Consider the following 21683-nt stretch of genomic DNA (forward strand, 5'->3'; position numbering starts at 1 on the left):
CACTGGCCACACTGCTCTAACACACTGGCCACACAGCTCTAACACACTGGCCACACAGCTCTAACACACTGCTCTAACACACTGACCACACTGCTCTAACACACTGACCACACAGCTCTAACACACTGCTCTAACACACTGACCACACTGCTCTAACACACTGACCACACAGCTCTAACACACTGCTCTAACACACTGACCACACTGCTCTAACACACTGACCACACAGCTCTAACACACTGCTCTAACACACTGACCACACAGCTCTAACACACTGACCACACAGCTCTAACACACTGCTCTAACACACTGACCACACTGCTCTAACACACTGACCACACTGCTCTAACACACTGACCACACTGCTCTAACACACTGCTCTAACACACTGGCCACACTGCTCTAACACACTGACCACACTGCTCTAACACACTGACCACACTGCTCTAACACACTGCTCTAACACACTGGCCACACTGCTCTAACACACTGGCCACACTGCTCTAACACACTGGCCACACTGCTCTAACACACTGGCCACACTGCTCTAACACACTGGCCACACTGCTCTAACACACTGGCCACACTGCTCTAACACACTGGCCACACTGCTCTAACACACTGCTCTAACACATTGACCACACTACTCTAGAACTTGGTTCTAATTGTGACGCTTAACACGCTGGAAGTCCCGCCTCTCCCATCTCCTCATTGGTTTTTAGGACCATATACCCATATACTGTTACACTGGCAATACTAAAGTGCCTATAAGAACATCCAATAGTCAAAGGTATATGAAATACAAATGGTATAGAGAGAAATAGTCCTATAAAACTATATTAACTACAACCTTTACCTTGGAATATTGAAGTCTCATGTTAAAAGGAACCACCAACTTTCATATGTTCTCACGTTTTGAGCAAGGAACTGAAACGTTAGCTTTTTTACATGGCACACATTACATGGCACACATTACTTTCTTCTCCAACATTTTGGTTTTGCGTTATTTAAACCAAATTGAACATGTTTCATTATTTATTTGAGGCTAAATTGATTTTATTTATGTTTTATATTAAGTTAAAATAAGTGTTAGTTCAGTATTGTTGTAATTGTCATTATTACAAATAAATAAATATAAATATATATTTTATTTTATTTTATTAAATTGGCCGATTAATCAGTATCGGCTCTATTGGTCCTCCAATAATCGGTATCGGTGTTGAAAAATCATAATCGGTCAACCTCTAGTAGAGATTACTATAAACTAACTGTTTACCCATTTATCTGTGCATTAATTGTCAGAGTACAGGACCTTGTGCATCAAATTACAACCCAATGATTATACCCCAGTACGAATTAGCTAGCAACAGCAAGCTAGCTAGCCATAAATGTTTAATGCTTTTCGACCTGTCTCCAAATTAATATAGTTGGTTCTGTTTGTTTTGATATTTCAACCTGCGTGTCCTGATCGCGTCTGGTGTGGGGGGACAAAATCAACATGCGCGCAATGGCTTGTGTGGTCTAGTCAGCATGTACCTCAAATAGTGACTCCAGCAGGGAGCGTGGTGAGAGAAACTACCTCGACAGCCAAACCCAGCCCAGCCCAGGGAGCGTGGTGTGAGAACACTAGACAGTTGATGGTCCAGCAGGTCAGGTAAATTGCCTTACAGATCAATAGTGTTTTCTCAGGTCACAACTATCAGCCTGCATAGATCCCAGCTGCACTCTTCCACTCACAAACATCTCACTCTCTCTGACTCAAACTCTGACTCAAACACACACACTAATAAACGCACTTTACACAGCTGATAAAAACACTTCAAGGTTCTCCAAGACAAAGGAGCTGATCGTGGACTACAGGAAACGGAGGGCCGACACGCCCCAATTCACATCGACAGGGCTGTCGTGGAGCAGGTCGAGAGCTTCAAGTTCCTCGGTGTCCACATCCCTAAGGATTTATCATGGTCCTAACACACCAACACAGTCGTGAAGAGAGCATGACAACTCCTCTTCCCTTCAGGAGGATAAAAAGATTTGGCATGGGCCCTCAGATTCTCAAAGTTCTACAGCTGCACCATCGAGAGCATCTTGACTGGCTGCTTCACTGCCTGGTATGACAACTGCTTGGCCTCCGACCGCAAGGCACTACAGAGGGTAGCTGGGGCCAAGCTGCCTTCCATCCAGGACCTATATACTTGGCTGTGTCAGAGGAAAGCCCATAAAATTGTCAGAGACTCCAGTCACCCAAGTTATAGACTGTTTTCTCTGCTACTGCACGGCAAGTGGTACCGGAGCGCCACATCTAGGACCAAAAGGCTCCTCAACAAGCCATTAGGCCGCTGAACAATTAATAAAAATTGCCACTGGACAATTTACATTGGCAAAGCCTCGTTATCGTTATTCTTTTTGTGTTACTATTTATTTTAGCCTACTTGGTAAATCTTTTCTTCTTCTTGAACTGCAGTGTTGGTTAAGGGCTTGTAAGTAACATTTCACTGTGAAGTCCACACTTGTTGTATTCAGTGCATGTGGCAAATAAAGTTTGATTTGATCTGCAGAGAAGAATGGGAGAAACTCCCCCAAATACAGGTGTGTCAAGCTTGTAGTGTCATACCCAAGAAGACTAGAGGCTGTAATTTCTGCTAAAGGTGCTTCAACAAAGTACTGAGTAAAGGGTCTGAATACTTATGTAAATGTAATATTTCCATATTTAAATATTTTTTTAATACATTTGTGTAGATTGGGGGAAAAAACTAATCCATTTTAGATTAAGGCTAATGTAACAATGTGTCAAAAGTCAAGGGGTCTGAATACTTTCCGAATGCAGTATATATATCCTTGAAACCATCAACACCAATCCGATCCTCAGAGAAGAGGTTTTTCACCCAAAGCCTCATCAATTCATGATCTCCAATATTACTCTATTTTCACAATTAACTTTGAAATACATAAATTCATCTGAATTATCAAGTACAGCCAAATGTTGGGCGGGGCATTTCTGCTCATGTTTCTTCGCCTACTTCACCCTCATGATGCCTTACTACCAAGCACTGGACCTCAAGCTGATTCATACAAGAAACATGTACATCACATTCCCTATTAGCCCCTTGCATTTCTCAGACCAGTTAATAATAATCAACCAGCACGTCAAAACGGTTGCTAGCAACTGGATGTAATGTATTTAGTAAGCTACTAGCTACTGGCACACGGGGCGGACATTACCGGCAGTTCAGTCGGTGCGCCAGATCTCTGACAGAGGCTAGCTAAGCTAACGGCCAAAAGGGCAGTTGGCCCGGGGCGCTAACTAGCCAACATGCTAACCAGTCGATGTGAAATATGTTTAAGGTTCAATTCAATCCCGATGTGAATCAAGCAGAGTTATCTGAACATTAACACGATTCATGCTAGTTAACAATACCTGTCTTGATGTGAAGAAGAAAAAAAAAAGAGACTGACAAATGGATGATGCTAACATTAGCTAGTAAACGTCAACTGCTGCTGGCTTTTCGTCTCTGCAGCAACCCCCCGATTATAACCTGTTGGCTCTTACCTGCACGTTTGGAAATTACAGTTAGGAAGAAATGCTCCGGTTATCTTTGAAAGCTAACACACCGGCTCAAGAGCTATCCTTGACATTACTTCGAAATGTAACAGTTTTAAAGAGAAAACCGTTCATTCGTAACGCACAACTTCCAGGTTGTGGATCCGCCTTCTTCTTTGGAGTTTAACGGCGGTTTGCATCCAATATGCTGCATTACCGCCCCCAACTGGACTATAATATAAATCCATTATACTTTGTGATACAAAATAAAATAAAAAAGAATGAAAAAATAATAACAATAATTTGACCCCATCTGCTGCCAACGGCCTGGGAGGATGGGTCACCGCCATTCAACACACCCTGTAACTCTTCTGAAGTCAAATACTTCTCTGCAGATGCCACCACAACATCTATTTTCTCTGAATTATGTTCCATTTCTGCATTACTGTTGATAACCATTGCTAAGAAGACAACCTTACTGAAGCATACATCACTCGTTTCCCTCTGTGCTGGCACATATCTACTACTCACAGGGATCCTCTCAGGAACTCTCACCCTTGACCCATCCTCCTCTACTTTCTTCACTGCCTCAGCATACGGCACCTTCTGCACTACTCTGACTCTAGCCACCTCAACCTGCCTCTTGCACCAGACACGTCTAACCCCCAGCAACATGGGCACTTCTGCAGTTGACACATACAACTGTATCCACAGAAACTACCCAATCCTCGATCCCATGTCCTCTTGCACTCTTCCCACATCTTGGAATCTCCCTCCAACAAACTGCTGCATCAGGACCATAAACGTGGCACCTGAAACACCGCAGTGGATTCGGCACAAAAGCTCAAACAGGATACCTGCTATAACCCAACATGAACTTGTTGGTAAAGACTCTGACTCAAAACTAAAAAGGACTGACAGTGACTCCTCTTTTTCACCACACTCACCCCCCAGGTCTGCGTCTCACCAAACGGTGGGCATCACAAACACCAGGAATCTTCAACTTCAATTGCTCCACCTCCACACTTAACATTACCCCAGAAATCACTACTTTCAATGGTTCCCTGTTCCTAAGAGCAAAGCAAGAAATAGATCTTTACCCAAGTTGCGTGACACGGAGCGCCCACTCGCCCGGGTTAGAAGAAACAAACAAATATCAGAAGTCCACTACAGGTTACCTTCACTGATTCAACCGCACCTAACTCCTTTCCCACCCGCTGTGAAACCACACATGGATCCGCCAAATGGGTGTTGCTGCGTCACCTGACGACTAAGAGTGGGATAACAAAATTCAGATTCTGCACAATAAACAAATTGAAATAGATTTTGACTTGGAGTTCTACATAGTCTATAACCACGTTTCCATCTATAGTTTTTATGCGAGTATCATACCATGTAACAAAAATTATGACAGCTGTGATGGAAACAGGAAGTTTGGGTAAAATGTTATAAATGCTGACAGATCATTTGTTTGTTCAACATGGTGGGATCTATTTTGTGCCATGTCGGTAAAATAATTATGCGAGAAATGGCGGTGGAAACGCCTTTATGTGCAAATATTGATATAATAACCATCATATCAAAGTAAACTTGGAGTCACGCGATGTTATATTGTGTGGTCCTACCACAACGTCTTGGGGAATCATGCTGTTTATTAGGCTACAGATTAAATAAATTATTATGAATTTCACAGCGTGAGGAAAATGGATGGTGACTCTTTTCCAGTAAATAGCAAGGGTCTTTATGAAGGTAAAATAGTGGCTTAAGTGTACAAGTGACATGACGATCGATGCTTGACTGCCAGCTGTTAATCTCATCATGTAGACTAGCCTACCCGTATCTGCCAGCTGTTGGCTAGAGCAGGGTTTGACATGGAATACGTTTGACAATCCTACTATAAATAGATTTAAGACGTCGAAATAGTTTGACTGTGTAGGAACATGTCCAAGCTTTGCGCTGGGCTTTTATTTTGAAAGCACCCCCACCCCACCGGAAAACCGACCTTCTGGATCATGACGTTGCTCATTGGAGATATGCAGATTTTTTTCCTGAAGGTAGACTGCTCGCACGTGCAAGAGGTAGCTTTGGCAGCCGGTATTGGGAAAATCACACTGAAGCCTTGAAGGTACACTTGACTCTATGCATGTAGGCTTTAACTGACAATGTGTTGTACGTTAGTCTTCAGTTTCTGCATATTTGCATTAGCTAGAGTCAGCTAGCTAGTTATTTAGTTAGCTTATTGAGCTAGCTAGTAGCAATGCATTGTATGTGCGATTGCGTCTCTGTCTAGTGGGTGCTGTTTTCAGACCTCAGGGACCCCTAGCCGTTCCGTGTGTTAGGTCTAGGCTATTCCAGAGAAGACACACCTGATTTCACTTGTCAACTCATCAACTTGTATTTGTCACATGCGTTGAATACAAACCGGTGTAGACCTTACCGTGAAATGCTGACTTACAAGCCCAACAATGCAGTTTTAATTAGGATTTAGAAAATATTTACTACATGTTAAAAAAAAAACACAATAAAATAACAATGAGGCTATACACAGGAGGTACAGAGTCAATGTGTGGGGGTACAGGTGAGTCAAGGTCATTTGTACATGTAGGTAGGGGTAAAGTGACTATTCATAGATAAACAGCGAGTAGCAGAAGTGTAAAAACAATGGTTGGAGGGGTGATGCTCAATCCTGGTGGCCATTTTGATGAATTGTTTAGCAGTGTTATGGCGTGAGGGTAGATGTTAAGGAGCCTTTTTGACCTAGACTTGGTGCTCTGGTACCGTTTGCCGTGCGGTAGCAGAGAGAACAGTCTGACTTGGGGGACTGGAGTCTTTGACAGTTCTGTCAGGAAGCTTGTCCCCAGTGACTTAATGGGCTGTACTCTCTACCCTTTGTAGGGCCTTAGTCTGCTGCCGAGCAGTCGCCATACCAGGCGGGAATGCAACCGGTCAGGATGCTCTCGATGGTGCAGCTGTAGAACTTTTTGAGGATCTGGGGACCCGCGCCAAATCTTTTAAGTCTTGCGAGTGTGAGAAAGCGTTGTCATGCCCTCTTCATGACTTTCTTGGTGTGTTTGGACCATGATAGTTTGTTGGTGATGTGGACACCAAGGAACTTAAACCTCTCAACCTGCTCGACTGCAGCCCCGTCGATGTGGAGCGAGTTCGGCCCTCCTTTTCCTGAAGTCCACAATCATCTCCTTAGCCTTGCTCACATTGAGGGAGAGGTTGTTGTCCTGGCACCACACTGCCAGTTCTCTGACCTCCCTATAGGCTGTCTCATTGTTGTCGGTGATCAGGCCTACCACTGTTGTGTCGTCAGCAAACGTAATGATGGTGTTGGAGTCGTACCTGGCCGTGCAGTCGTGGGTGAACAGGGAGTACAGGAGAGGACTGAGGTTGGGTTAAATGCGGAAGACACATTTCAGTTGAATGCATTCAGTTGAACAACTGACTAGGTATCCCCCTTTCAGACAGACAGGAGAATGTAGGGGCAGGTGTTTTGATTCATAGGAGGGGCAGGATAGCAATGCAGCATGTTATCCCTGGATACTTAACATGTTGACACTAAATTGTTTCCACTCTAGCCTTTTTTTCTAGTGGTTATGTTCATTGTCAACATTACCAGAGAGGAGAGTTGAACCATAATGGCTAGGCTACCTAAAAGTCAAATAAATGTAAAAAAAATAAAACAAAATGATTTACTTTAACTAGGCAAGTCCCCGCATACAAACACATGAAAAACATATTTCAACCAGGCAGGTGCGACACGAAAGTCAGAAATTGCGATATAAAAAATGCCTTACCTTTGATGGTTTTCTTCTGTTGGCACTCCAAAATGTCCCAGTTATATCACAAATGGTCCTTTAGTTCGATAATGTCCTTCTTTATATCCATAAAAACATCCGTTTAGCTGGCACACTTCAGTCAATAATCCACCCAGTTTCCCTCCATCAAAATGCATACAAAATTAATCCCAAACGTTACTGATAAACTTTTCCAAACAAGTCAAACAATATTTACTATCAAACCTTGGGTACACTAATATGTAAATAAACTATGAAGTTTAAGACTGAGAATCATTATTGTCTTTACTGGAGAAAAATACCAAAGAATGCACTCTTCCACGCGCTTGGAAACACTACAGACAAAATGGGAGCCACCTAGAAAAACTACAATTCCTGGCTTATTTTTCCAAAAACCAGACTGAAACTCTTTCTAAAGACTGACCTCTAGTGGAAGCCCTAGGAACTGCAATCTGGGAGGACTTGGCCCATAAAAGTGATAGCCATTGAAAATGGAGGTAGGCAGAATCATTTTTGGGGGGATGTTTTGTCCTCTGGGTTTTGCCTGCCATATCAGTTCTGTTATACTCAGACATTATTTTAACAGTTTTAGAAACTAGAGTGTTTTCTATCCAAATCTACCAATTATATGCATATCCTAGCTTCTGGGCCTGAGTAGCAGGCAGTTTACTTTGGAAACGCTTTTCATCCGGATGCCAAAATACTGCCCCCTACCCAAGAGAGGTTAAGAACAAATTATTATTTTACAATGACTGTGACCGAAACCCTCCCCTAACCCGAATGATGCCGGGCCAATTGTGCACTGCCCTAGGGGACTCTCGATCACAGCCGGTTGTGATACAGTCTGGGATTGAACCCGGGTCTGTAGTAACACCTAGCACTGCAATGCAGTGCCTTAGACTGCTGCACCACTCAGGAGGCCATTTGTTAATGAATTACTGTATTCAGAAAGAGTTGTTCTTGCCTGGAAATCTCCAAACATTTATTACATAAGTGTGTGTGACAACCTTAAGTCTTATGTCCTCTCCTCCACAGCTTAAGAAGAAGGAAGAGGATCGGACAGTGTTCCCTGCAGCAGGGTGATGGGCAGTTAAGACCGCTACGATGACCGACGACTCCTTCACTGGCCCCTCCACCAAGCTGTCCTTCCATCTGGCAGCCATCCGAGTGATCAACCTGCCTCATACCCTCTATAACTCCCTCTCACAGGTAAGGCTCTCCCTCTCACAGGTAAAGCTCTACCGTTGATATGAACTACCAACTCAGTGGCCTGGTGTTTAGTGTCTGTCCTGACTCTGTTGGTTCAGTCCCCTGTCGATTCATACCAAAAACTCAAAAAATGGGACCCGATGCCTCTCTGCTTGGCCATCTGCATTAAGGAGATGGATTGGGGAAGGCCGAATGACATACAAGCGTTCTGTCCAGCGGGCTGCATTTCAACCTCAAGCTGCCTCGCACTACAGAAACAGGAAATGGGCAGGTGCCATTCTTGCTCGGGACATGGCTACTTATTGCCAATCTGGTCAATGTGTTATGTGGCTGGGTGCTGTCCTCGTCCTATGGACCATGGAATGAATACAAATGTAGTGGTGATGCAGTCAGAACCTGTCACTGACTGATGGTTCTCCCTGTCGGTCTTTGAACTGGTCCATGAAAAGAAAAGTGGAAGTTGTGGTTGCATGAAGGCGCCCGCATGCTTCCCAGCCCAAAGAGTTGGCGCATGTAGTATGATGACATTTGTGTTTATTTTTCTTTTCGTTTTGGGACTTGGGTGAGTTTTTTTTTTTTTTTTTCAGCTGTTCGGACACACAAGCCAAAGTCCGAAGTCTATGCCCCTTCGGCAACAGTAGGAGTTCTTCAATGTCTGTCATTCCATTTTTTTTTTTTCATTGAGAAATACTGCACAAAACATCTTACAAAACATGTAACATTGCGCAATTTAAGGATTGTTTTTGAGTTACATAGACTATTTTTGAGGATGTGTATACTGGCTAGGGCATCTCAAAAATAGATAAATATTTTTTTTCCAGCCAGTGTCTTTCTAAGGGAGCACACTTGTTTAGTTCAGGAGACCTCAACAGTGTACCAATCCAGCTGAGCTTGTAAGCCACTTGTTTTATGTGGAATCTCTGGCATTTAGGTGGTGTGAACTGACCCATTTCATGTTAAATGTTTAGTCTCTCTTATCCAGAGCTTGTCCCAAAGACACTCCTGCGTTGTCTTGGCTGTGTGCTTAGGTTCGTTGTCCTGTTGGAAGGTGAATCTTCGCCCCAGTCCGAGGTCCTGAGTGCTCTGGAGCAGGTTTTCATCAAGGATCTCTCATTATTTTGCTCCGTTCATCTTTCCCTCGATCCGGGCTAGTCTCCCAGTCCCTGAAATACTACGTAGTGTGCTACTTTTCAGCCATAGAGTACCAGTAATTTACACCACCTGTTTTTAAATGTATTTTCTGAGTTGTGTTCATTAAGGCATGTGGTGGTAAACGTTTTGCAGTAGTCCCTCCATGTATCAGTCTGCTTTCTTCCCTTCTGTGCCTTATGAATGACTAATTTTGCACATTTCTAACCATCTCTCTACCCCCCCTCCCCTCCCCCCCCCAGGTGAGCCTCAGTACAGGCACTAAGAAAGTAGTTGCTGCTACAGCCTTCGGCGCTGTGTCTCTCCTCTTCCTCGCCCATCACTTCCAGAGGAGGAAAGGCAGGAAGAAGGGAGTCCAGTCACCCCAGTGGGAGCAGACAGGGACCTTTCAGTTTCCGGACCTGGCAGTTCACCAGGAGAAAGGTGCCTACTATATACCTGACCCAGAGTGGGAAGAGGGCTAGCGACAGTTTGATTTCATTCCTCTTTGCATCCAGCTAGTTGACTGGTGTGAAGAGACACTGTTTCCTCTGATCAAAGTCATTTAAATATTGACAAGACTATTTTTCATTAGATAATTGTAATGAAACCTGACCGTCTCTTTGTGTATAGATGCCTGCAGTTGCCAGAACCTCAGTCTGTCTCTCAACTGTAAGAATGTCTACGCCTGTGGCCTTCTGCCCAACGGAGGACCTTACAGCAAGCTGTCTGTGTCACTACAGAGTCTGGCCTCGGTAGGACCACGCACATGATCCATAGTTGGAATTTTCTACTGTTCACCAGAAGTGGTCAATATTTCCTCATCAGTCAATTCAATAGGAATTCTCAGCTGATATGGTCGATGAAAGATTACACATTGTATTGCTGAATGTGTTCTTCTATTTTACCAGGTAAAGAGTATCAACTCATCCTGTACCTGCGCTAACAGCTCTACCTGCTGGGACAAACCTGGAGATGAAGACATCTCTAATGTAGTCAACATCCCTGTTACCACGCCTCAAATACTCTACCTCAGGGGTGAGGACACACACAGGTCTTGAGGCGTTGCTGTGTGTTTTATAGTTAGGCAGTCGGGTCCTAGGGGGTGGAGCATATGTAGCAGTCAGGTTGTAGGGGGTGGGGCATATGTAGGCAGTCGGGTCCTAGGGGGTGGGGCATATGGAGAGAGTCGGGTTCTAGGGGGTGGGGCATATGGAGAGAGTCGGGTCCTAGGGGGTGGGGCATATGGAGGCAGTCGGGTTCTAGGGGGTGGGGCATATGGAGAGTCGGGTCCTAGGGGGTCGGGCATATGGAGGCAGTCGGGTCCTAGGGGGTGGGGCATATGGAGGCAGTCGGGTCCTAGGGGGTGGGGCATATGGAGGCAGTCGGGTCCTAGGGGGTGGGGCATATGGAGGCAGTCGGGTCCTAGGGGGTGGGGCATATGGAGGCAGTCGGGTCCTAGGGGGTGGGGCATATGGAGAGAGTCAGGTTCTAGGGGGTGGGGCATATGTAAGCAGTCAGGACTCCCGGTTTGTAATGTGTGTTGCTCTCTAGGTATGGAGCTGTTTGAGGAGGCTCTGAGGCGGTGGGAGCAGGCCTTAACCTTCAGTGGCAGACCAGGGGAGGAGGAGCCTGACTGTTCCTCTTTTATGCTGGGGGCTGGAGACTCCACAGCTGAGGAGAGTATAGAGGTGAATACACTGGAGACTCTACAGCTGAGGAGAGTATAGAGGTGAATACACTGGAGACTCCACAGCTGAGGAGAGTATAGAGGTGAATACACTGGAGACTCCACAGCTGAGGAGAGTATAGAGGTGAATACACTGGAGACTACAGCTGAGGAGAGTATAGAGTTGAATACACTGGAGACTCTACAGCTGAGGAGAGTATAGAGGTGAATACACTGGAGACTCCACAGCTGAGGAGAGTATAGAGGTGAATACACTGGAGACTCTACAGCTGAGGAGAGTATAGAGGTGAATACACTGGAGACTCCACAGCTGAGGAGAGTATAGAGGTGAATACACTGGAGACTCCACAGCTGAGGAGAGTATAGAGGTGAATACACTGGAGACTCTACAGCTGAGGAGAGTATAGAGGTGAATACACTGGAGACTCTACAGCTGAGGAGAGTATAGAGGTGAATACACTGGAGACTCCACAGCTGAGGAGAGTATAGAGGTGAATACACTGGAGACTCTACAGCTGAGGAGAGTATAGAGGTGAATACACTGGAGACTCTACAGCTGAGGAGAGTATAGAGGTGAATACACTGGAGACTCCACAGCTGAGGAGAGTATAGAGGTGAATACACTGGAGACTCTACAGCTGAGGAGAGTATAGAGGTGAATACACTGGAGACTCTACAGCTGAGGAGAGTATAGAGGTGAATACACTGGAGACTCTACAGCTGAGGAGAGTATAGAGGTGAATACACTGGAGACTCCACAGCTGAGGAGAGTATAGAGGTGAATACACTGGAGACTCTACAGCTGAGGAGAGTATAGAGGTGAATACACTGGAGACTCTACAGCTGAGGAGAGTATAGAGGTGAATACACTGGAGACTCCACAGCTGAGGAGAGTATAGAGGTGAATACACTGGAGACTCCACAGCTGAGGAGAGTATAGAGGTGAATACACTGGAGACTACAGCTGAGGAGAGTATAGAGGTGAATACACTGGAGACTCTACAGCTGAGGAGAGTATAGAGGTGAATACACTGGAGACTCCACAGCTGAGGAGAGTATAGAGGTGAATACACTGGAGACTCTACAGCTGAGGAGAGTATAGAGGTGAATACACTGGAGACTCCACAGCTGAGGAGAGTATAGAGGTGAATACACTGGAGACTCCACAGCTGAGGAGAGTATAGAGGTGAATACACTGGAGACTCTACACCTGAGGAGAGTATAGAGGTGAATACACTGGAGACTCTACACCTGAGGAGAGTATAGAGGTGAATACACTGGAGACTCCACAGCTGAGGAGAGTATAGAGGTGAAAACACTGGAGACTCTACAGCTGAGGAGAGTATAGAGGTGAATACACTGGAGACTACAGCTGAGGAGAGTATAGAGGTGAATACACTGGAGACTCTACAGCTGAGGAGAGTATAGAGGTCAATACACTGGAGACTCCACAGCTGAGGAGAGTATAGAGGTGAATACACTGGAGACTCTACAGCTGAGGAGAGTATAGAGGTGAATACACTGGGGACTCTACAGCTGAGGAGAGTATAGAGGTGAATACACTGGAGACTACAGCTGAGGAGAGTATAGAGGTGAATACACTGGAGACTCTACAGCTGAGGAGAGTATAGAGGTGAATACACTGGAGACTCTACAGCTGAGGAGAGTATAGAGGTGAATACACTGGAGACTCTACAGCTGAGGAGAATATAGAGGTGAATACACTGGGGACTCAACAGCTGAGGAAAGTGACACCACACAGTACAGCTGAGGAAAGTGACACCACACAGTACAGCTGAGGAGAGTGACACCACACAGTACAGCTGAGAAGAGTGACACCACACAGTACAGCTGAGGAGAGTGACACCACACAGTACAGCTGAGGAGAGTGACACCACACAGTACAGCTGAGGAGAGTGACACCACACAGTACAGCTGAGGAGAGTGACACCACACAGTACAGCTGAGAAGAGTGACACCACACAGTACAGCTGAGAAGAGTGACACCACACAGTACAGCTGAGGAGAGTGACACCACACAGTACAGCTGAGAAGAGTGACACCACACAGTACAGCTGAGGAAAGTGACACCACACAGTACAGCTGAGGAAAGTGACACCACACAGTACAGCTGAGGAAAGTGACACCACACAGTACAGCTGAGGAGAGTGACACCACACAGTACAGCTGAGAAGAGTGACACCACACAGTACAGCTGAGAAGAGTAACACCACACAGTACAGTTAAGAGTGACACCACACAGTACAGCTGAGAAGAGTGACACCACACAGTACAGCTGAGGAAAGTGACACCACACAGTACAGCTGAGGAGAGTGACACCACACAGTACAGCTGAGAAGAGTGACACCACACAGTACATATCTATGGGAGTACAGAATGTACTGTTTTACCAATTTTTATTTAACTAGGCAAGTCCGTTAAGAACAAATTCTGAGTTACAATGACGGCCTACCCCGGCCTAACCCTAACGACGCTGGGCCAATTGTGTGCTGCCCTATGGGACTCCCAATCACGGCCGGTTTGTGATACACACACACACACACACACACACATCCAGGCTGTATGTATGGGAGTGCGGTATGTATGTGTGTACTGTGTGTGCATAAAGGTGTGTTGTTGTAACGTCTTTGTGTCTTCCTGGTCAGGACCTGATCAGTGCAGAGTTTATCCACAAGCTGGAGCTTCTCCTCCAGAGAGCCTACAGACTACAGGAGGAGTTTGAAGGAGCTCTGGGCGTCTCTGAACCTTCCTCACACAGCGGCAGCCACGGTGAGACCACACACAGCCGGACACACACACAAACACACTTAGCCAGACACACAGCCAAGGAAATAAACACGCTGCCAGGCACACTCAAACTGTACTTACACACACACAGCCGGACACACACACACACACACACACACACACACGCACTCAAACACACTCAGCCAGACACACATGAACAGGGACACACACACAGCCGGACACAGACGGCCAGCGACATGCACAATCGCAAAAACACAGCCAGACACACAGACAAGGAAATAAACACGCTGCCACACACACTCAAACCGTACTTACACACACACAGGATATTTTCTGTGACGTGACATGGAGTCTATTAGTTCTGCAGTTCGGTACGCTGCGTGGGGTTCGGTACGCTGCGTGGGGTTCAGTACGCTGCGTGGGGTTCGGTATGCTGCGTGGGGTTCGGTACGCTGCGTGGGGTTCGGTACGCTGCTTCCACATTCTATTGATGTGAACTCTTCATTAAACCCTGCTAGTCAGGTCTCCACATGGCCCCACTGGACAATTTACCCATAATGGATGGTAAGACCCTACAGGCTAGTCTTAGACCCTACAGGCTAGTCTTAGACCCTATTGGAAGGTAGACCCTACAGGTTAGTCTTAGACCCTATTGGAAGGTAGACCCTACAGGCTAGTCTTAGACCCTACAGGCTAGTCTTAGACCCTATTGGAAGGTAGACCCAACAGGCTAGTCTTAGACCCTATTGGAAGGTAGACCCTACAGGCTAGTCTTAGACCCTACAGACCACGACTCCATTTTGTTGCTCCCTGCGTACAGACAGAAACTAAAACAAGAAGCTCCCGCGCTGAGGTCTGTCCAACGCTGGTCCGACCAATCTGATTCCACACTCCAAGACTGCTTCCATCACGTGGACTGGGATATGTTTCGTATTGCGTCAGACAACAACATTGACGAATACGCTGATTCGGTGAGCGAGTTCATTAGAACGTGCGTTGAAGATGTCGTTCCCATAGCAACGATTAAAACATTCCCAAACCAGAAACCGTGGATTGATGGCAGCATTCGCGTGAAACTGAAAGCGCGAACCACTGCTTTTAATCAGGGCAAGGTGACAGGAAACATGACCGAATACAAACAGTGTAACTATTCCCTCCGCAAGGCAATCAAACCAGCTAAGCGTCAGTATAGAGACAAAGTAGAATCTCAATTCAACGGCTCAGACACGAGGTATGTGGCAGGGTCTACAGTCAATCACGGATGACAAAAAGAAAACCAGCCCCGTCACGGACCAGGATGTCTTGCTCCCAGGCAGACTAAATAACTTGTTTGCCCGCTTTGAGGACAATACAGTGCCACTGACACGGCCCGCAACCAAAACATGCGGACTCTCCTTCACTGCAGCCGACGTGAGGAAAACATTTAAACGTGTTAACCCTCGCAAGGCTGCAGGCCCAGACGGCATCCCCAGCCACGCCCTCAGAACATGCGCAGACCAGCTGGCCGGTGTGTTTACGGACATATTCAATCAATCCTTATCCCAGTCTGCTGTTCCCACATGCTTCAAGAGGGCCACCATTGTTCCTGTTCTCAAGAAAGCTAAGGTAACTGAGCTAAACGACTACCGCCCCGTAGCACTCACTTCCGTCATCATGAAGTGCTTTGAGAGACTAGTCAAGGACCATATCACCTCCACCCTACCTGACACCCTAGACCCACTCCAATTTGCTTACCGTCCAAATAGGTCCACAGACGATGCAATCTCAACCACACTGCACACTGCCCTAACCCATCTGGACAAGAGGAATACCTATGTGAGAATGCTGTTCATCGACTAAAGCTCGGCATTTAACACCATAGTGCCCTTCAAGCTCGTCATCAAGCTCGAGACCCTGGGTCTCGACCCCGCCCTGTGCAACTGGGTACTGGACTTCCTGACGGGCCGCCCCCAGGTGGTGAGGGTAGGCAACAACATCTCCACCCCGCTGATCCTCAACACTGGGGCCCCACAAGGGTGCGTTCTGAGCCCTCTCCTGTACTCCCTGTTCACCCACGACTGCGTGGCCACGCACGCCTCCAACTCAATCATCAAGTTTGCGGACGACACAACAGTGGTAGGCTTGATTACCAACAACGACGAGACGGCCTACAGGGAGGAGGTGAGGGCCCTCGGAGTGTGGTGTCAGGAAAATAACCTCACACTCAACGTCAACAAAACTAAGGAGGTGATTGTGGACTTCAGGAAACAGCAGAGGGAACACCCCCCCCTATCCACATTGATGGAACAGTAGTGGAGAGGGTAGTAAGTTTTAAGTTCCTCGGCGTACACATCACAGACAAACTGAATTGGTCCACCCACACAGACAGCATCGTGAAGAAGGCGCAGCAGCGCCTCTTCAACCTCAGGAGGCTGAAGAAATTCGGCTTGTCACCAAAAGCACTCACAAACTTCTACAGATGCACAATCGAGAGCATCCTGTCGGGCTGTATCACCGCCTGGTACGGCAACTGCTCCGCCCACAACCGTAAGGCTCTCCAGAGGGTAGTGAGGTCTGCACAATGCATCACCGGGGGCAAACTACCTGCCCTCCAGGACACCTACACCACCTGATGTCACAGGAAGGCCATAAAGATCAAGGACAACAACCACCCTAGCCACTGCCTGTTCACCCCGCTATCATCCAGAAGGCGAGGTCAGTACAGGTGCATCAAAGCTGGGACCGAGAGACTGAAAAACAGCTTCTATCTCAAGGCCATCAGACTGTTAAACAGCCACCACTAACATTGAGTGGCTGCTGCCAACACACTGACTCAACTCCAGCCATTTTAATAATGGGAATTGATGGGAAATGATGTAAAATATATCACTAGCCACTTTAAACAATGCTACCTAATATAATGTTTACATACCCTACATTATTCATCTCATATGTATATGTATATACTGTACTCTATATCATCTACTGCATCTTTATGTAATACATGTATCACTAGCCACTTTAACTATGCCACTTTGTTTACATACTCATCTCATATGTATATACTGTACTCGATACCATCTACTGTATCTTGCCTATACCGCTCTGTACCATCACTCATTCATATATCTTTATGTACATATTCTTTATCCCCTTACACTTGTGTGTATAAGGTAGCAGTTTTGGAATTGTTAGTTAGATTACTTGTTGGTTATTACTGCATTGTCGGAACTAGAAGCACAAGTATTTCACTACACTCGCATTAACATCTGCTAACCATGTGTATGTGACAAATAAAATTTGATTTGATTTAGTCTTAGACCCTACAGGCTGGTCTTAGACTACTGGATGGGAGACCCTACAGGCTGATCTTAGACCCTACTGGATGGGAGACCCTACAGGCTGATCTTAGACCCTACTGGATGGGAGACCCTACAGGCTGATCTTAGACCCTACTGGATGGGAGACCCTACAGGCTGATCTTAGACCCTACTGGATGGGAGACCCTACAGGCTAATCTTAGACACTACTGGACGTTGGACCCTTTAGACCCTACAGGCTGGTCTTAGACCCTACAGGCTGGTCTTAGACCCTACAGGCTGGTCTTAGACCCTACAGGCTACTCTTAGACCCTACAGGCTACTCTTAGACACTACTGGACGTTGGACCCTACAGGCTACTCTTAGACCCTACTGGACGTTAGACCCTACAGGCTACTCTTAGACCCTACTGGACGTTGGACCCTACAGGCTACTCTTAGACCCTACTGGACGTTAGATCCTACAGGCTACTCTTAGACCCTACTGGACGTTGGACCCTACAGGCTACTCTTAGACACTACTGGACGTTGGACCCTACAGGCTACTCTTAGACACTACTGAACGTTGGACCCTACAGGCTACTCTTAGACACTACTGGACTATATGTCCAATCAATTGAATGTACCACAGGTGGACTCCAATCAAGTTGTAGAAACATCAAGGATGATCAATGGAAACAGGATGCACCTGAGCTCCATTACGAGTCTCATAGGAAAGGGTCTGAATACTAATATAATTACGTTTTTTTTATTTTTTTATTTTTTATTTTTTTTTATTCACATGCAAGAAAGATTCTAAACATGTTTTTGCTTTGTCATTATGGGGTGTTGTGTGTAGGAAATGTTTTTATTTAGAGGAAGGCCATAACGTGGAAAAAGGGAAGGGGTCTGAATACTCTCCGAAGGCACTGTATATTTATATTCCATCCTGAAGCTAATTTGATGCATTTTGCCATGGGGTTTTGTACTGTTTATTTAAATATTATGTTCTTGACATAACTCACTCTAATGGCTACTGCTGTACAGGCCATTCCTAGGGTGGCTACTGCTGTCCAGGCCATTCCTAGGGTGGCTACTGCTGTCCAGGCCATTCCTAGGGTGGCTACTGCTGTCCAGGCCATTCCTAGGGTGGCTACTGCTGTCCAGGCCATTCCTAGGGTGGCTACTGCTGTCCAGGCCATTCCTAGGGTGGCTACTGCTGTCCAGGCCATTCCTAGGGTGGCTACTGCTGTCCAGGCCATTCCTAGGGTGGCTACTGCTGTCCAGGCCATTCCTAGGGTGGCTACTGCTGTCCAGGCCATTCCTAGGGTGGCTACTGCTGTCCAGGCCATTCCTAGGGTGGCTACTGCTGTCCAGGCCATTCCTAGGGTGGCTACTGCTGTACAGGCCATTCCTAGGGTGGCTACTGCTGTCCAGGCCATTCCTAGGGTGGCTACTGCTGTCCAGGCCATTCCTAGGGTGGCTACTGCTGTCCAGGCCATTCCTAGGGTGGCTACTGCTGTCCAGGCCATTCCTAGGGTGGCTACTGCTGTCCAGGCCATTCCTAGGGTGGCTACTGCTGTCCAGGCCATTCCTAGGGTGACTACTGCTGTCCAGGCCATTCCTAGGGTGGCTACTGCTGTACAGGCCATTCCTAGGGTGGCTACTGCTGTCCAGGCCATTCCTAGGGTGGCTACTGCTGTCCAGGCCATTCCTAGGGTGGCTACTGCTGTCCAGGCCATTCCTAGGGTGGCTACTGCTGTCCAGGCCATTCCTAGGGTGGCTACTGCTGTCCAGGCCATTCATAGGGTGGCTACTGCTGTCCAGGCCATTCCTAGGGTGGCTACTGCTGTCCAGGCCATTCCTAGGGTGGCTACTGCTGTCCAGGCCATTCCTTGGGTGGCTACTGCTGTACAGGCCATTCCTGGGGTGGCTACTGCTGTACAGGCCATTCCTGGGGTGTCTACTGCTGTACAGGCCATTCCTAGGATGTCTTGTTTAATTTAGTCTGGGGTATAGAATGGTGTGTTATATATATATATATATATGTATAGCATTTGGGTTACAGTACAATTTGGGTTGGTTATTGGGTTTGTTCTGACATTTCTAGATTATTGTATTTTTAATTATTATTATTATTTATACTTTGTTAGGAGCTAGTAACGTAAGCCTTTTGCTGCACTCTAACATATACTAAACCTGTGTACACAACCAATAAACTTTTGATGTTTTGTTTCAGATAAAACTCGTGTGTTTTGTCGAGATGATCTGGATGATGTGTCCTGTCTCAAAGACTCCGTCAGCATCGCCTCCAACGACTCCTTCATGTCTGCTGCAGAGGTAAGACCCACACACACACCTCACACTACACAGTAGAGGGCTGGCATTACATTATCTTTTTATAATCTGTTTTATTATTTTCCAATAAAAAAGACGGATTCAAACCTTGACATTCATTGTAGTGTTGAATGGAACGGCAACTTAAGAGGATAAAACTCAACTTAAACTCCACACATACAAAAATAAAAAATAGATTAGGTGGTGCATATTGTAAGACCATATTTAGTCATTACAAGCAGTGTAGTTAAACCAGAAGTACATATTTGGGGTGGCAGGGTAGCCTAGTGGTTAGAGCGTTGGACTAGTAACCAGAAGGTTGCAAGTTCAAACCCCCGAGCTGACAAGGTACAAATCTGTTGTTCTGCCCCTGAAAAGGCACCCACTTTTCCTAGGCCGTCATTGAAAATAAGAATTTGTTCTTAACTGACTTGCCTGGTTAAATAAAGGTAAAAAAATATATATATTGAGTGGGGTGCAGCACCTTATTCTCTATGGGGAGTAACGACATGGGGCGATAAGACGACATCTCCATGGCTATAGTGCTAGCACCTTATTCTCTATGGGGAGTAACGACATGGGGCGATAAGACGACATCTCCATGGCTATAGTGCTATAGTAGTCTCAGTTTTTTGTGTGAATTTGGCATTTTTCTTTGGAATGATTCAACAGGAGTGGAGTTAGACTGGCGCAGTATTTCATATAGAATTCTTTTACATATCCATCGGGTCCAGGGGCTGTTTGGAAATGGTGCTATCGCTGCGTTAATCTCCTCGAGTTAACCCGGCATCGAGTGCAGCGGTTTAGGAAGTGCACATTCAGTGAGAAAGCGTTTGTGGATCAGTGATATTTTGATATATATACAGCAGTGCGGGGTAGAACTGCTCCAAATATTTATTAATATCCTGTCTGTTACTATTTGACCATTCTGTTTTTTAATTTATTTTATGAATAGCTCTAGATGCATGTACATGCCTTGGCTGTCTTGCTAATCATTTGTGGTTTGTCACCCAGTTCAAAGTAAAGACCCCGTTCGTTTCGAAAGGATAGTATTGTATTCATATATCTACTTTGATCTGCGTTCTAGGAATGAATTCTTAACTTTCCTGTTCCCCTAACTCTCTCAATTCTTTCATCCTGGTATTGGCGCGTTTCTTCATCTCAGATTTTATATGGGAAAAATGTGACCGCAAATCACAGCCCTGAGAGATTCCTGAAGGGTAGTCGTGGTCAACATCCCCAATGTCGTTAGCTCCAAGGAAACTTCAAATGCTGACAAAAAGTCTCATCTTTCAATAAGTAAGCGTCCAATCGCCAAGGTCACTGACCTGCAGACATATTGTCCTGTTTCAGCACCATGGACAGCGGAGAGTTGTCTAATTAGAATCGGGTGATAGGTAACCGACGCAGCTGCTGAAATTAGTTTGGAGTCTAACAAAAAGTAGTCAATTCTGGAATATTACTTTATGAACTACCAAAAAATAAAGAAATCCCTATCGACAATGTTAAGGTTTGTCATCGATCTACACTACCGGTCAAAGGTTTTACAACAACTACTCATTTCAGGGTTTTTCTTTACTTTTACTATTTTATACATTGTAGAATAATAGTGAAGACATCAACTATGAAATAACACGTATGGAATCATGTTCTAACCAAAAAAGTGTGAAACAAATCAAAATATATTTGAGATTCAAATAGCCCCTCCTTTGCCTTGATGACAGCTTTGTTCACTCTTACACCTTATGGAACAGCGGGGACTGTGAAGCAACAGACACATGCATACACACACATGAAACTTACACACACGTACACATAGATTTTGTGTTGTGGAGTATGGGCCTGAGGGCACACAGTGGTGAAATCTGTTATGAATGTATTGTTTAAAAAAAAAAATGTGTAGAACTGCCTTAATGTTGCTTTACCCCA

General features: G+C 45.8%; 2 protein-coding genes across 2 annotated transcripts in view; one reads left to right on the forward strand and one right to left on the reverse strand.

Annotated features, from left to right (window-relative positions):
- Nucleotides 1-3732, reverse strand: part of usp33 (ubiquitin specific peptidase 33) — a 66240-nt gene extending 62508 nt beyond the window's left edge. The window contains exon 1 of the mRNA XM_031810434.1: nucleotides 3551-3732. The gene's annotated coding sequence lies outside the window, so the exon portion shown is untranslated. The remainder of the gene's footprint in view (nucleotides 1-3550) is intronic.
- Nucleotides 3733-5260: 1528 nt separating this feature from the next.
- The window catches only part of miga1 (mitoguardin 1), a 30315-nt gene continuing 13892 nt past the window's right edge, over nucleotides 5261-21683 (forward strand). The window contains exons 1-8 of the mRNA XM_031810437.1: nucleotides 5261-5666; nucleotides 8380-8553; nucleotides 9945-10125; nucleotides 10315-10436; nucleotides 10593-10719; nucleotides 11236-11372; nucleotides 14038-14161; nucleotides 19657-19757. Coding sequence (XP_031666297.1) covers nucleotides 8449-8553; nucleotides 9945-10125; nucleotides 10315-10436; nucleotides 10593-10719; nucleotides 11236-11372; nucleotides 14038-14161; nucleotides 19657-19757 — 897 coding nt within the window. The 5' untranslated portion in view covers nucleotides 5261-5666; nucleotides 8380-8448. The remainder of the gene's footprint in view (nucleotides 5667-8379; nucleotides 8554-9944; nucleotides 10126-10314; nucleotides 10437-10592; nucleotides 10720-11235; nucleotides 11373-14037; nucleotides 14162-19656; nucleotides 19758-21683) is intronic.

This window comes from Oncorhynchus kisutch, linkage group LG30 (genome assembly GCF_002021735.2).
Source record: "Oncorhynchus kisutch isolate 150728-3 linkage group LG30, Okis_V2, whole genome shotgun sequence".
NCBI classification, from domain to species: Eukaryota; Metazoa; Chordata; class Actinopteri; order Salmoniformes; family Salmonidae; genus Oncorhynchus; species Oncorhynchus kisutch.